The following is a 17,052-nucleotide window of genomic DNA, read 5'->3' as shown; positions in this document are numbered from 1 at the left end:
TTTTGATGTAATGTTCCTGACAACTTGTTTCATTGTACTGAAATTTAATCAAAACATGTACATGATAAAACTCCATTTATTTCTAATTGAGTGACATTTTTTTTTAGTTAGAATTGAATTTTATCATACAAAGATTCTCATCCACACCCTCTTCTCTGGACTATTTCCAAACATTTACATATATAAACCAGAACGGCTTCAATTCCCATCGATGGATTCAATCTCCGTGGTATAAGATCACATGAATACCCAGCACCTTAATGCCACAGTGGCTGAGCTTTTAAGAATGCTGTTACAGCTGTTCTAGCAAAGTGTATAAGTGCTAAAAACGGAACAGCATCAGATGCAGCATGCTTTAAATATCTGCTGTTCTTTCTCTTGCTGCAGTTTCTTTTCACTGGGCCAAAATGAGAAAATATCTGACTATGGCAGGAGCCGATACGGAATAGTTTTCTGCTTTAGCTCGTAGTGACAGGGACAAAAACCCTGCTCTCTTACTGCAGCACAACAATCTTTCTGCTATTTGATGATGTCAATGAGCCTGTGAAATGACGGTCTGGCAGCGTGGGCAAAGGCAGTCTGCTGACTCAGAAGTGTAGCGGCGGCACCGTGGACATCGGGCGGCAGAGGTGGGCACCACGGCTATACTGTAGGCACTGTCCTCACGGATAACACCACCTGATAGGACAGATGAACACATACTGAGCATAGTCATTGCTTATTCACATTTTATTACAATAGTTTACTATGTTAGTTCATTTCCATTTGGGCTTCCGGCTTCATTGATCCAAACACTTGTGATCATAAATATCCAGCATATGTGAGTGAAGTGAAGATCTTGATTAAAACTTCATCAGGACCATGACTGGACTACTTAATAAAACTGCATAATATGGTTATTCGTGCAGTTTAGTTAAAATTGAGGACAAAGCTGTTGAAACAGTAGCAAAAATATCCACACATTAAAAATAAAACTTATTAAAATAATTATTATGCACATTGTATTAAATATGCTAATTATTGTCTAGAATGATGACATTTTAGAGCTTTTATGTGCTTAAAATTAACAAACTTATGGCTTCTGAACATTATAGACTAAAATTGCCACCCCCAACTTTTTTTTTTTTTTATATATAAATAGTGGCTCTAATTCACTATACACATTTGTAAGAAATGGTTGCCCCATTTCCCCAGCAAGTTAGATTTCAAAGAAATCTTCCTGTTATATTAATATAAATAAACAAATTGTTCCTGTTTCAGTCTTTTTTAGTGAGAACTGAGTTTTGCATAACTCTAGCTTAGTGCTAATGTTCCTTACCCTCCAGGTTGATTAGAAAGGTGCCGTGTTTCAGCAGAACGTCCGGGGGCAGGTCGCGGGGCAGCTCACTGGTCAGGTTGACCCGTGCTGCCATCATCAGCTCAGCCAGCTGAGAGGAGGTGGAAGTTGGCTCTTCTTGGAGAAACTGTAGAGGGAGTTAGGGGAGCGTATAAAGGAAGGTGTGAGTTTCTATCTATACTTTAAAATGGACCAAGTGATTTGGTAGAGAGTACAGAGGTTTCCATACAGGGAATTGTATTTCCTGGTAAAAGTTCCATTAGGCATTTTGGACTCATTCAGTTCATATAATATGTGTAACAATAAAGAGCAGCATTGGTGTAATTTCCAGCATCTTTTGTGCACTGACTGAAACAATTTAAAGTGCACTGCTAATAATATTTGACCCACCTCCATAAGTTCAAACAGCAGACCAGGTTCAATAGCAATAGTGAGGTCATACTGGGCAGCATGTTTGCCTGGAATGGAAGAAAGGAAGGAGTCCCTGATGGCACACGCCCCCTCCACAGCTTCCTCTAATCCTGGCCGCCGCCAAACCGAACTGCTTTTGATCCAGCCACTTTTGAATAATGTCTCATCTTCTGCAAAAACAAAGTCAAGTTTAAGCGTGTTTGTCGGGAAGCAAACGTGTACAGTATACACACATTGAGAAACCCATGTGCAGGTAGAAGGACTACATTCTATAGTTTTACAAAACAAGGCAACAGGCACGTACGGTCATGTCCTGGTGCGTGTAAATAGACCTCTTCCGCTAGATGTGGCAGGATGGGAGCTATGGCTCTGGTCACTCCATCCAGGATTTCCTCTAAAGCGGTCTGACATGATCTTCTTCCCAGTGAGTCCTCCACATCACAGTACAACCTGATTGAATGGTGCAGAAAATGAATCATAAATAGACGGAGAGATGAAGACAAGTAGCAGAGTCAAGCCACAGCAGCGCATACGTTGCACAGAGTGGTTCACCTGTCTTTAATGATGCTGAAGTAAAAGCTGGAAAGGTCTCTGGTGATAAAGGCTTGGATGGTGCGGATGACCCTGCCAGCATCAAACTCAGCGTAGGCATCTGTCACCTGCAAATAGACAAATACACATACAAACCTCAGTGGCTCCAACAGCAACTGTAATTTCACTCTCCAGCTGAAACCATTTGGACGTTACATGTAACACCAGCTAAAACGCACCTTGATGCTGAATTTACGAAGCAGGTGCAGCATGTACTGATCTATGTAGTGCATCTGCTTAGGGTCCACAGCCTGAACGCGTGGGTCGAAGCCCCGCAGGTTGCCAAGTAGGAACTTTAGAGTGCCCCTCAACTGGGAGGGGAGTGCAGAGAAACGAAATGATGCCCACATGTTAAAGCAATGAGATGAGTTTTACTGTGTAACATAAGCACTGCTACCTTGCTGATGTTATCTCTGGCTGAGTTCAGTGCATTGGGCCCAATTTGGACCTCAGAGAAGATGTTTGACTCTGCCACCCACCACCGCAGCGCATCTGCCCCGTAAGGTGGCGTGCTGGGCTCCTGGGACGACAACAAAAAACAAAAGTGGTTAAAGTCTTCTCAACATGCTACAATGTGTTATTTTAAGTAATCCTGTCATTTCACAACCGCTCCTTTTGTCCCACCTTTCCTCCATTAATAACTACATCAGGATCTACAACGTTGCCCACAGACTTCGACATCTTCTCGCCCTTCTCACTGACAGCAAATCCATGGACCACCAGAGACCTACATACACAAACACATTAGTGTAAGCCATTACACTGATCATCAATCACCTTTAGTGGCAAATCTCAAGATTTTGTAGGGGCTCTTGAAAGCACCACTAATTTTCAATGCACACGTTAACAGTCATTTCCTTTGATCATAGTGGACGGAGCAGAAAATGGAGGAGACGCTTACTTGTAAGGTGCTTTGTTCCTGACGGCCACACTGGTGAACAGTGATGACTGAAACCAGCCTCCAATCTGGTCCTTACCCTCCACGTATGCATCTGCCCTGGGGTCTGACTCTGAAGGGAAGATGGTAAAGGACAGAAGGTCGTAAAGAGACAAGGGGACCATAATGTAAAAAAAAAAATCTACTAATGGCAGAATCAGTGGTTAATATTTGTGAAGAGTATATTTACAAGTTACAGGAACATCTAGAGAAGACCAAAGAGAGAACAGCTAATGGTAATGAGAAAATTGGAACCATTAATGTGTGCAGGGAAAATTAAAGGTGCCCAGTGCTCAAGACTCAAAAAACATGCCTTAAAACGTATGGTCCACTATAAACCATCCAAATACTGAAACCCTACTTGTTGTCTTAAGAACGATTACAAATGCATCAGCCAGACACACACCTCTCTACTTACTGATGTATGTTTTCATTGTTAAAGCTGTGATCACTAAAAAAAGTTGTCCAGACTGACTGTGAGACAATGTAATTCCACCAAAGATGTCGCGCATAATTGGGCACATGCGGACGTGCCTGGCTGAGGTCCAACGAGATACCAAATCAGAGCAAGTGGGGCAACATTTGGTAAACACAGACATCAGCAGTTATAAAATGAAGAAGTGTGTGTGGCTCATATGTTCTTAATAGTTTTTGGACAACAACGGAGGTCTGTGTGGAAAAACAAGCTAATCCAGGCTGCAGACTGATAAACAGCCAAACAGGAGAGAAAATTCAATGTAGGTTTTTGCATTTGCATGGGGACTGTGGAGAATACGATTCCTTTAAAAAATAAACAAGGCACAAACAGCTTCCAGCCTCCTCAGAGAGAAAAGAAGCAGCAGAAAGAAGTTCGGGGCCATTCCTGGAAACAGAAGCAAACTGCCCCAGAGTTCTCTTCGGTTTAAACTCATGCAGAGGAAAGAGAGATGCTTCCACGTTTGAATGCTTTTGGTTTAAATCTGTTTAAGAGAGCTGGCCATCTGGCATTCAGCTGACATCTTTACTAACATTGGATGAGGTTTCCCAACTCATATTTACAACATATCCAAGAGCATTTGAAAGAAAAAAAAAAGGGGGAAGAATCAGCTGATTAAAACAATTAGCCTGAGATTAAAAACAGGGGGAGGAAATACAGATGTGCTGGCTGATGTGCCAGCCACAGAGAGTGGATGGTCAAACAACCTTTGACCCGAGGTTTGCGTAGTGGAGCGGGAAGCCAGTCGAGATATGACTCGGGCTCAGAATCTCCTATCACTTCTGGGAATGAAAACACAAGCAAATACAACATACACAGATCGGCCACAATGTTGTGTTAGACAGGGCATCAACATGGGACACGTGATGTAATGCTGACCGTTCATCACAGCTTCAGTGATACGGGGCTGTTTAGTTGCACACTGGTTGCCCTTGCAAACCACTGTTCACCAAACATTAAAACCGTTTCAGACATGTTTTACCTTGTAGCACAGCAGCCCATGATGCTCCGCTGTCAAACCAGATGTCCAGCACGTCCTGTCCACGGATGTAGTCAGTCACCGGACCTGCTTTGCTCTGAGAGAGACATACACAGATGAACTGTAAAACTTACCACAATTTCGACTGCCTGTTTAAGGCTACATTTATTGATGTTTTTAGATTTTCTCAAACGGAGTTACAGGCCTGATGTTCAGCCTACAGAGCTCATTGGCCAATGACTGACCTCCGTCAAATGACCTTAGGTGCTTATCTGCTGTTTGTCTAACACTTGAAATGGAAAAGAGGAAATTCCATGGTAAAGTAAATGGTAAATCTCAACCTCAGCACACATACACTCACCTTCTTGAGCACCTCTGGTGGCAGTAAAGTCTCAATTGGAAGCTCCCACCAACAGTCACTGCCCTTGTCTTTGAAGAGATTCACTATATGGGAAACGGTGTGTCTGTAGAGGCCAGAGACAGTAACAAGGATTAGTAGAGAAGATATGTCTATGTGTCTGTGTTTCAGTGAGATGTGGTGTTTGTCAGTAATATCTGTATGTGTCCACGTATGTGTACGAGGCTGTTAGTCTGCGTTGCGTTGTGCTTTGACTGACTTGTCGATGAGTGCCTCTCCGGTCTCTTTGTGGTAGAAGACTGGAATTGGGACGCCCCAGCTTCTCTGTCTGGAGATGCACCAGTAGGTCCGACTGTCCAGCATGGCCAGCAGGCTGCCCCTCGCTGACTCTGGCAAAACACGCACCTTCTGCAGCGCCTCCTAAACACACAGTTGTTGTTTTTCTGTGATTGTAACTAACTGTAAAACTAAATGCTGAGGAGGCAGAAATATGAGTAGCTCTGCTTCGCAATCTCCACTGGCTCCCTATTCACCTCCGTATAGAGTACAAACTCTTCCTTAACACTCATCTCTGTCTGTAAAGTGATGCCCCCACTTACCTCACAGAACTCCTCACTCTGCAGATCACCTCTAAAACCCGGTCTTCGCCCACCCAGGTCAAAATTCCAAAACAATGGGTGTCAGGGCATTTGAGACTGCTGCTCACCATCTATGGAATGCCCTGACAGTCCAACTTAGGGCTCCACCGATGGTAGAGGGTTTTAAAAAAGGACTGAAAACCTTCCTTTTTAGGAAAACATATTTTAGCTAGACTGTTTTCTTAGATGTTTTAAGACTATGACTTTTTTTTTTTGCATCTTCCTTGTAGCACTTTGTGATTTGCTTCCAATGGAAAGTGCATTATAAATAAAATCGATTATTAATAAATACCTTTAGGACAAAGCTTACCTTTGCTCTGTCTTTGAGTGAGGCTGTGTTGATGAACCACTGTTTACTGGGCCTGATGACAACAGGCTGCTTTGTCCTCCAGTCATAAGGGTAGCTGTGAACACACTGCTCCTCTTTCACCAGAGCCTCACACTCCTTCAGCATGGAAATCACTGACATGGGCAAGAGATTGAAAATGAAACCCACAATTAAAGAAAAAGATAAAAGAGATACAGCAAATAAAAAGATAAAGACCAGCACAGGCACTTGCACTATACATGGGATAAAGGAATATGTTACACCTTTATCATTGCCCTCTGTCATCACAGGTAGGTTCTGCAGCTCAGAACCAGCCTGCTCAGTAAACTTGCCGTCCTCGTCCACCACACATTCCTGAAGTAGAAACACAAAACACAAACAGTACTTCAACGAAATTATTCTACCAAAAAATTTAGAGCCCTGTCCAAACCTAAAAGGCTTATAGAATTATCTTTTATGAAACATTTATTTTATTAGGGCTTTAATTTTTCAATATTTTCAATATCATGAAACTTTTCTTTTCCAAATCATTAAAGGCTGCACCATTACAACTTGGCAGAGCTCACAAGTGGCTTTTTCAGATTGACTGTTTTTTTTGATAAAGGGTTCAAAAGCCAATTTTCAAAATATTCAACTAATGATAAAACAGAAATTCAGCAAAATCTGAATGACACAAACAAGGAGCTAGATTTAATTTCAGAATGGCAGCATTTAAAAAAAATAAAAAAACAGAGCATACCACAGACAGATTAAAGTGTAAAGCCACACTGTAATCCTCCATGCCGTGTGCTGGGGCCGTGTGGACCAATCCAGTTCCTTTTGCCATGGTCTTGTGATTGGCTAGCAGTAGTGGCACTTCCTTGTCAGGTAGCAGGGGATGTTTGCAGATCCCACCTTCTAATTGGGAGCCTTATAGGGGAAAAGACAGAAGACATGATTATCGTTGTAATGGAGAGCACACACACTAAAAAGACTGCTGTGTAAGGACATTACCTATGATGGTGCATACACTCTCCAGCTCTGTACCCAGCAGTGCTGCCATGCTGGCCGTGCACTTAGTAGCCACCAGAAGCAGCTGAGAGTTGTCCGCCCTCTTTACCACCGAGTACCTGAAGACCGAAACCAATGAAATCCCACATGATACCTTAAACTTTTTCTGTCACAGACATGAGCTGTGCTGTTCACGTTCTTAAATGTTACGTTTTTTTTATTTTTTTATTGAGAGTCAGGAAGATTTTTACAGTGAAAACTAGATGCTTTTAATATTTGACAAAAAAGGCTGCAGACAGAAGGTAGATTTGAACCAGAACCTTCTAGCTTTGAGGCAGCAGAGGTAACCAACTGCAGTGATGTTGATTTATGTGTATTGTCAGTGGAAATGTAAAAATTCAATGGTTAATGTTCAGCACTTATATAGCGCTTTTCTACCTATTGGCACTCAAAGCACTTTACACTGCTTCTTATTCACCCATTCACACGCACACTCATACACTGATGGGGGAGCTGGACAACGCTCACCACGAGCAACTAAGTTGGGGTTCAGTGTCTTGCTCAAGGACACTTCGACATGTTGTTGTTCTCTTGGTCTTCTAGTTTATTAAAGTTAAAATATTACAGGTTTGAAATGCTTATCAGACAAAACAAGGAATCGAAGATGAACTACTATATTATCAATATTTCATCATCTTTTATTCTGTGAATTATTTAAAAACAAAAAATCAGCAGATCATTAGCTGAAACCCAACAAAGGACAATAAACTGTGACAAATACAGGTGCTAAGTAACTAAGTACTTTTATTTAAGTACTGATACAGGTGCTGGAGTATTTCTATTTTATATTACTTTTAGTCTAAAGTATTGTATTTTGTACTTTACTAAATGTATTTGACCGCTTAAGAGTTGCTACTAGTTAGTTTTTTCAAATACAGATTCTTAATACAAAAGTCAACTAATTCATGTAAATCTACTGCTGATGAAGCAGCTGTCAGTAAATCAGCTCTGTCTTTACCAGCTGCTGTTTTTGTTCCACACTATGTCTCCATGGTGTAATAATAATAATGAACGCAGGTTGAGCCAAATGGCACGTGTATAAATGTCATCTATTGGTGAAGGTACTTACTGGGCATTGGGCATGTAGCAGACAGCCTGGCTGGCAGGAATTGTCCAAGGCTGTGTGGTCCACACCAACACAGAGACGCCTTCCAGACCTGCTGACATTCACCCATACAGCCACATACAAATGAGATATTTCCTAATAGATCAGAAATATATATTATCCCAAAAATCTCTGAATTACGTGTGCACACTTGTACGTACCTTTTTCTGAAGCTATCTTCGGTGGCAGTGTGGTCAGAGGAAAAGTGGCATAGATGGCTCTGCTCACATGTTCTGGATTGTACTCCAACTCTGCCTCTGCTAGAGCTGTTCTACAGTGGAACAGAGACAGGTTAAAAGCTTACAAGAGGTGGCGAAATCTGACGTGGTAAACTGATTAGAGTGTGAGAAAATTATTAAGTAAGTACCTCGATGAAGGAGACCAGAAAACTGGCTTATAGTCCTGGTAGATGATCCCCTGAAGAAAAACACAAATTGGACTCTTCAGTGAAATCTAACATTAACTAACATTCTAAAGCCATTGACAGAAGTCAGTTTAAGTTCTATTTCAGTAGCTCCCTGTTGATTTTATAGTGTTACAAAAGGTACAAGTTAAGTGACAATTTTCATTCTGGACTTAAACCAAGGCAAAATAGCATACAATCATAAACCTTGCTGTGCATTTCCTGGAAGACTTTCAGCTGAGCAGCCTCATAGGCCCCATCAAACGTGTAGTAGCACTGGTCCCAGTCAGCCATCACACCCCAGCGCTGGAAGGCAGCTTTCTGACGAGCTATGGCCTTCTCTGCAAACTCCCGAGCTGAACGACATAGAAGCAAAACATTACACACTCTAATAGCACTTACAACCAGGCAAATATCTGGCCCTTCTTACCTTTATGCCTGATCTGTAGTGGACTGAGCCCAGTCGTCCCCATCTCTCTCAGAGCCTTCAGCTCAATGGGCAGGCCGTGGCAATCCCATCCTGGAATGTAGTGGACCTGCCGCCCCTTTAGCATCTCAAAGCGGTTACAGATGTCCTTCAGTATCTGAGTCAAACAACATACAATAAAGTGAATAACTACTTTAGTAGTGTCTCACTCATAGCCACCAGAAAGGTTAGATATTTTATACCTTTATAATAAAATATCATGTTGGCTGCAACAGTTTAATAATAATCAATGACAGATATTTATAACAATACATCACAAGAGTAGGAAATAACAGAATCACCTTATTAAGTGCATGTCCTACATGAGGATCTCCGTTAGCATATGGTGGTCCATCATGGAGACAGAACTCCTTCTTAGCCTTCCTCGCTCTCTGCCAAGAGTACAAGTCTGCAAATCCGCACTTCTACAACAAAAAGAGTACACAGGCAGAGAGGAGTTGGTGTATATTCCACACGACAAACCCACAGAATTACCTGAAGGAAGCTACAAAACCGCCAGCTCGTACCTGCTGTATCTCGATTTCTCGGTCCAGCAGTTTCTGTCCGGTCAGTTTCATTGGGAACTCGGTCTGGGGAAGTAGGACCGTGTCTCTGTACAGTCCCTGAGCTGAGCCTGAATCATGACAGCGGCTGGAGCTGAAGGAGAGAGCACGGTGCAGGAGGCCGTCTCCCCACTGTGACCACCGCCCATATCTCGCTAGCGTCCGGCTTACAGCCGAGATCCGGCACAAAATCATGGAAACACGGAGTACTGTAGCTCTGTGGCCAAGCAAAACCATAAAAACTGAAATACGCACTGGTGTGTCTGTGTTGTTATATCGTTCTTCCTAGAGCGCCGTGTTTCCACCGGAAGAAATAAGAGAAAGGACAACTACGGAAACCTAACAAGGTCATCATCTGAACAGTCGCAGTTTTTTGTGGTAGAAGCGCAGAGCGGCCTCTAGATGGCACTTTTTAAAAAAATCAAACTTCAAGAGAAACGGGGCTGTAAGGGAGATGACAATTATTAGTATAAATACTGCAGGTTAGAGTCCTGCGTTTCCACCGGAAGAAATAAGAGAAAGGACAACTACGGAAAACTAGAAAGGTCATCATCTGAACAGTCGCGTTTTTTTTGTGGTAGAAGCACAGAGCGGCCTCTAGATGGCGCTTTTTTATCAAACCTCAAGAGAAACGAGGCTGTAGGGAGATGACAATTACTAGTATAAATATTGCGTGTTATATAACTTTGATATATCTGATATACTGATATAAATATATATTATTTATTCATTTATTGTACCTTTTTTTAGTTTTTTGTCATTTTATATCATGGATACTGTAGAGACAGGCTTACTCCTGGTCCAACAATTATCCCCTTCAGACGTCTCTTTTTATGACAAAAGAGTGAACATTTATTAAATTCTCCGTTCCACAATTGAGCTGATAACCAAACAATTCCTCAGAATACGGTAAGAAACTGTATACCTCCACGGCTTCACACACCACTTTCACGTTCGTTCGTCCGTTCGCTCCCATAGCTGTAAACCATCAGCGTTTCCTTGACAACTGGTTGGGCAAACTTTAAAGGCAGTTATGTGATGTCATTGATGATGTCCTCGATACGCTTATACATACACTTTACACGTACATTAATTTATCCAACCCCTCAACACACGGCAAACAAACACAGAGAAGCCTCCCGTTGTCTAATTCAGATACAATTATGACTAATAATAGAATGTTAGTTTACTATGTTTAGGCGTTCGGATTACTATTATTGTTACAAATATCGATACCTACACCCACTGATACACGGGCTTTAGTGTCACTGTATGGCATTCATAAAATACAGTACATTTTATGTATCATAAATGTTTAATAGTCTCCAGTGGTTACAGTAAGAAAACAATATTGATCAAAAAACAATATTCATCCAATTGTTTTATTCTTCCAAATATCAATTATTCAACTTACAGTCATAATTTATATGTGCATAAAAATTCAGATACAGGCTCTGCAGAAACTATTCACGTTTTGCTCAGTTTATTAAGTTGTAAATATATTAACAAAAATGGCCATCAACAGGAACTCACACTGAGAAAAAGTGAAACACAAAGTGCAAACGTGTTTATCAATGTTGCACGTTTTTTTAAATCCTTAAATCTAAGATACAAAATTATTCAGCATCTTGACTGAGTACCGAGACACAACCATTACCGAGCTTCACTGTAGGGACGGTGTCAGTCAGGTGAGGAGCTGAGGTTGGTGTTCACCGATTACCTGGGTCACATCAGTATAAATAGTATTACTATTTCAAGAATTTATTTTTACATTTTCAATTAGATGCACTTATAGATTAGACCCATATGTAAAATATTAGAAACCCACGAGACTGCTTCGACTTGATTATTGTGAAAGCTGTCACCTAAGGTATGTATCGAACTTACTTCTGTCATATTTGTTTAGTATAATTAGTATATTATTATAATTATAGTATAATATAATTGCCACAGAGCACATTTTTGCAATATAAATTGGTTTGTAAAGCGTAGGTGTTCAACGCCCCCAGTGGCTGCAATGTGCAACTCAGTCGTTTAGTTCAGTTAGTTTAGTACAGTAGCAATGTTCACACATTGCCCTGGACTTCGTCACAGGACTTCCACCATCTCATGGAAATACCACTATCCTCACCTTCATCGACCGCTTCTCCAAAGATGTCCACTTTGTCCCCCTGCCAAAATTACCTACAGCCACTGAAACAGCTGAGCTTCTCACCCAGCATGTTCTCCGTCTCCATGGAATCCCTCACGATATTGTTTCGGACCGTGGCCCACAGTTTGTCTCCCAGGTTTGGAAGGCCTTTTGTAAGGCTCTGGGGGCAACCGTCAGTTTGTCTTTCGGGTTCCACCCCCAATCCAATGGCCAGACTGAGCGTGCAAACCAGAGTCTGGAAACCGCCCTCAGATGCGACACCTCATCTAACCCCGCCACCTGGAGTTCATTCATTCCATGGATTGAATATGCTCATAACTCTCTCACTTCCTCTGCCACAGGTCTCTCGCCCTTTATGTGCTCTTTAGGGTACCAACCGCCAATGTTCCCAAATCAGGAGACGGAGATCGCAGTTCCGTCTGTCAACGCACACATCCGCCGTTGCCATAGGCTATGGAGAGAGGCCCGGGCAGCCCTCCTCCGGACGACACAAAGGAACAAGCGCCTCGCCGACCGTCGGAGAACCCCGGCCCCCACCTATACACCAGGTCAGACTGTCTATCTGTCCACTCAAAATATTCCTCTGCATATCGAATCTCGTAAATTAGCCCCCAGATATATTGGCCCCTTCCCTGTTGTAAGAATAATTAACCCATCAGTCTCTTCCAGTCCTTTGTGCCCGCCGACCGACCCCCCACCTCCCACCTCCCACCCGGCTCAAAGACAATCACCCCGCCTACACTGTGCGTCGCATCTTGGACGTTCGCCGCCGGGGCCGGGGTCTCCAATATTTGGTGGACTGGGAAGGTTACGGTCCGGAGGAACGCTCCTGGGTTCCCCGGGCTTGGATCTTGGATCCTAAGGTTGTCAGGTGCTTCCACCAGGCTCACCCTGACAAGCCTGGCCGGTTGCCCAGAGGCGACCCTTGAGGGGGGGGTACTGTCACAGCATCCGCCCTTCTATCCTCCCCTTCCCTCCTGCTCTCTCTCTCTCTCCCTGTTTGTTTTCTTTCTCCCAGAGCACCTGGACTGCAGCGGCGGCCACACCTGCAAGCAATCACTCATCCTGAATGACAGCAGTTCATATACCGGTCTCCTCCACGCCACAAGTTGCCAAATCGTCGCAGTAACCTCCTTGGTACTAGGCTCTTGGTAAAACCCGTTAGTTAGTAACAGCTAACTTGCTCTTTGTCTCCCTGCCCTCAGATCCTCCGGCCGCCCTGCTGTGTTCAGCGATCCCCTCGGCTCCTCGTCTCCACGGCTCCTTCTCCCGCGGTCACCATTCAACCTCCACCTGTGACTCGCCGCCCAATCGCTCCCCCCCGCACAAGGCATCGAGCTCCTCGGACCAGCCTCTCCGTTCTCCGGACATCGCCTCCCGGCAGCGCTCCCCTTTTCCCCCGACCCAATCCACTGTACCTTCCCCTAAATAAACATTCACGCCCTCCTAACCGCCTGGTTCCGTCTCTCTTTCTGGGTCCGCAAAACATTAAATACACATCAAAGTGTGACAGTTGGTGTGTCTCCTGTTGGGTCATGTGCTGAAGTTAATAAATACCACTTCTGGTGATTTGTATTTTACTTTCCTTTAATTTAAAGGCACTATTCCGAGATAAATTTCAGCATTATCTAACCAGAGATATTGTGTAAGTGACTTTGTATTTTGTTTTGTGATTTATAAATCACATTCCCACAGTTAATTAAACATTCTAACTAACAATCCTTCAGTGCAGTCATATGTCATATTTCATAGATGTCCTTCCGTGTCCTAATTTATACAGTTATTTCATTTGGTCCCTGTTTTTTACTAGTGACAAGTTACTGCAGCAAACTTAATAAATTGGACATAGGCCAAGCTAACAGAACTTTAGAAGTCCTCTGCAGAGATGAGAGAATTTGCTGGAATGATGATCATTTTAGCGGATCTCTATCTATCTGGCTTTTATGACACCTTTCTCCACCAGGCTAATTACTATCACTAAAATGAAGCACAGTGTCGATGGCATTATGCTATGGGGATGCATTTCAGCAGTAGGGACAGCAGGACTGTTCAGCAATAAATAAACGTTAAATGGTGATGAAATACAGTTTCTCATACATTGCTATACACATGATATTTATTGTTCGACTGTCTTGAGAGACTTTAGATCAAGTTTGGAGCTTTTTACATCTCAGTAAAAACAAAATTGAGGGTGTACTGTTTGGCGACTCAGCTACAATAACTGCCCGTAAACAGGATCTTGGCCTCCTGGCTCCGCATCCGAAGATTGCTCTAAAAACCTAGGAGTGATATTTGATAGTGATTTCAGATTTGATAAGAAAATCCGCTTGACTTTGTAAAGTCAACCATTTTAATTTTTAATTTTTTAATCTACCTAGCTAAGGGAGGCTATTATCACGTTAGGCTAACGAAATTAGGTTTGGATACACACAATTAGCATTTAATCTAGCCTACCTTGCAGTTCCAGGCAGAGCCCCCCCCCAGCTCAATTTAAGCATGATGCAACAGTCGCAGCAGCTCTTAAAGGGGTGGCCACCCAAAGTAAGTACTGGCTTCCTTTTGACCACTCCTCCAATATCTTGAACAGCCAGTGATGGTAGTTTTGTAGACCCTCTGCAACCCCTATGTTGACACTTGACAAGTTTGTGAGATCTCCAACAATGAATTTCAAGTGGGAGGATGAAGTGAACAGTTGTAGAAACCTATTCGACCCAGGCCTGGTAAATGGCCGTGTCTTTCGATAACCACGCTGCCAGTTAATAACTTAGTCTGTCTATTAGAACCCTAACTGAGATAACCCTGATGGTATCAACAGGACTATTTTCTCAGAATCCTGAAAGCTCCCCCAAAGCCACAAAAGACATAACTGAGCTTTTTTCATTAGGTTTTTTAGTTCCTATGATGAGTAAATGGATCTTGATGTGTAAAATCAGTGTCAGTGGTCCTTTGTGATCTGCTGAAAAGCATTTATTTATGTCAAACTAGGCCAATATGAATATCCATAAGCCTAAAGCCCTTGTCTCCTCTCTTGTGCAGCCATACTTTCATCCTCTATAAAAAAAAAAATAAAAACAAAGCCCCAAGTATGCTAAACTAAATGCTGCATTCTGACAATCTGCATTTTTCTGTCTGAATGAATTGGTCTTTTTATCTCACTAAAGTCACGTTGCCAATGAGACTAAAACAGAGACGTCTTACATATGACTATAATCAATAATGAATTCTGTATTAGGAGCCTTGCACACAGCACCCAGTGTAACCACCTAGTTAGGGGACTTCCAGTTACTACTTTTTAATCCAAATGGCACCTGAAACATCATTAGTGTCACATATTGTGCAAATAAAGGTTGCACAATAGCAGAGACAAAAACCTGCCAAAGAGCTTGTCTATTGCGCAGGACATAGAAAACAATATTCAAGCTATTATTCTTCTAGTATAATAGCATTAACATAGCAAACTTAGAAATCTTTATCTCACAATAAACATGGTGTCATATATAAAATACTGGATTTGCATGGTTAAGTAACATGTTCTGCACCTCCAAACAATTCCAAGAAATGTTAACGGTAAAATCAGTGCAGCACTTTGCCTTGAGCATGGTACCTTAAGGTGTGCCTGTACATGCTGCCTTAGGGTGATTATGTTCTGTACTGAAATTTATACATTTTAGATAAGTTAAACAATAAACATGATGCATTCATAAAACAATACAGTTAAGAAGGTCTTTATTTGACATAGCAAAACTCAACATGCAGACACAGGAACACACATACACTAAAAACAATCCTTTAGCAAGGGGTGGCCTATAATAGTACTTAAAAAAAACACACTCAAAAGTAATGTACTATAAGAATATACCCTGATCAGCAAGAATGTACCGGGAAATAACACTCAATTATCTCTTTGCAATTAAGACATTCATTTTCATCATTGAAATAAGAGATTTCTTTATTAAAATCAGATTAAATCAGACTAACTATTTGTGTTCATAATAGTATTGAGATTTTGAATCTAATGAGCACCCCTCCCTAAAAAAAAACTTTAGCCGCACAGGTCCTTGTCAATGTGATGAATGCAAGCAACCTAATTGAGGAATTTGTTAAACAAATTTGACATCCCACCAGAAATGTTGCCGGTGCAAAGAAAAATGCACGAGTGTGATTTTGTTTCTCCCCTCACTTAATCGCCCTTAGATTAACATTCATTTGATCTTATTAATCAGTTAATCAGTGAAATTGATGCACAGCTCTCCAGATGTCTTTACAAGATTTTATTCCGGGCCTGTTCTCTAATTTATGAAGTAGAGATTCTTGTTCCTCCGGTACTTGTTTTTGTGGATGCCAAGTTACCAAGTAATTGCCTACAGTACATGTTCCAGCTCATAAGCTTTTACTGGGTGGATAGCTTTATTTTTCTGTCTAAAGAGGATTCTCAGAAAAAATATATACACCCCAGGCACTTCATTCACCTAATTCATTTTAAATAGGGTGGACAAAAACCAGATTCAAGCTGCTCAACAATTTGGTGCCTCCTTAGTTTTTTGCCTGATCATTTTCCAAATGTATTCAGTGGGAGCCGTGCAGACAGGCCCGTTTAGCACGAAGACTCTTACTAGATGCGATTTCCGATTACCTTTTTTCAAGTCTTTTGTTTCCCCTTGTCCCACCTTTTAGAATGTGTTGCTGGCATCAAATTGCACAGCTCCAACATCTGATATGTTGTCAGAGGACTATTAACACTTAACAACAGGTTTGAAATAGTCTGCAAGCCATTGCATTCTCTTTCAATCGTCATTCTACCCAGCTTACTAACTTTCCTGGAAATGTGGTCTGTAGTAGAAGTTCCTGTCTTTCCCTGAAAGACTCTGTCTTCGTTTGAAATAAAACATGTTAATGCATCCAAAGTGGATACTGTTTTATCTGATGTAGCTACTCCAAGTCTCTTATCTCGCCTACCCGAAACTCTGGAAGGCCCCTTGTATCTCAAAGGGCTTTCACAGACCACCATTATGGACTGGCTCTGCAGTATAGAATATCATATCACTGACCATCTCCTGATGTTTACCTTTAGACTGGATATACTAACTGCCCAAAGGAAAAGAAACCTCTGTATACATTTATTACTGAGATAAAAATCATTCTTGACTTTTGTTTTTATAGCAACTTGTAAAAACACAAAACCTATCCTCCTTAGGATCGTTAAGTGACGCACATTTCATTCACAAGCTAAAAACTACTAACACTAACACTACTTGACTGC

General features: G+C 41.9%; 1 protein-coding gene across 4 annotated transcripts; it reads right to left on the bottom strand.

The window, feature by feature from the left end:
• Positions 1-58: 58 nt before the first annotated feature.
• LOC137101134 (isoleucine--tRNA ligase, mitochondrial-like) lies at positions 59-10,133 on the bottom strand. 4 transcript variants are annotated; one of them, XM_067479107.1, is made up of 24 exons: positions 9,605-10,133; positions 9,380-9,502; positions 9,042-9,195; positions 8,819-8,967; positions 8,576-8,625; positions 8,370-8,479; positions 8,173-8,263; positions 7,047-7,162; positions 6,793-6,962; positions 6,317-6,407; positions 6,036-6,187; positions 5,347-5,507; positions 5,091-5,193; positions 4,733-4,826; positions 4,458-4,532; positions 3,240-3,348; positions 2,963-3,065; positions 2,736-2,858; positions 2,518-2,649; positions 2,300-2,406; positions 2,052-2,197; positions 1,727-1,917; positions 1,319-1,463; positions 59-678 (listed from the first exon to the last, which is right to left on the bottom strand). In XM_067479107.1, exons 1-24 carry the CDS (start codon positions 9,875-9,877, stop codon positions 533-535), a joined length of 3,114 nt encoding a protein of 1,037 aa, XP_067335208.1. In that variant the 5' UTR covers positions 9,878-10,133; the 3' UTR covers positions 59-532. The 4 variants fall into 4 exon arrangements, with proteins under 4 accessions (XP_067335208.1, XP_067335209.1, XP_067335210.1 ...); XM_067479108.1 differs by having other exon boundaries at positions 8,173-8,260; XM_067479109.1 differs by lacking the exon at positions 4,458-4,532 and having other exon boundaries at positions 9,605-10,132.
• Positions 10,134-17,052: the final 6,919 nt, after the last annotated feature.

This window comes from Channa argus, chromosome 16 (genome assembly GCF_033026475.1).
Source record: "Channa argus isolate prfri chromosome 16, Channa argus male v1.0, whole genome shotgun sequence".
Classification (NCBI taxonomy): domain Eukaryota; kingdom Metazoa; phylum Chordata; class Actinopteri; order Anabantiformes; family Channidae; genus Channa; species Channa argus.
The sequence above is the reverse complement of the archived record's forward strand: the minus strand, read 5'-3'. Positions and strand labels throughout refer to the sequence as shown.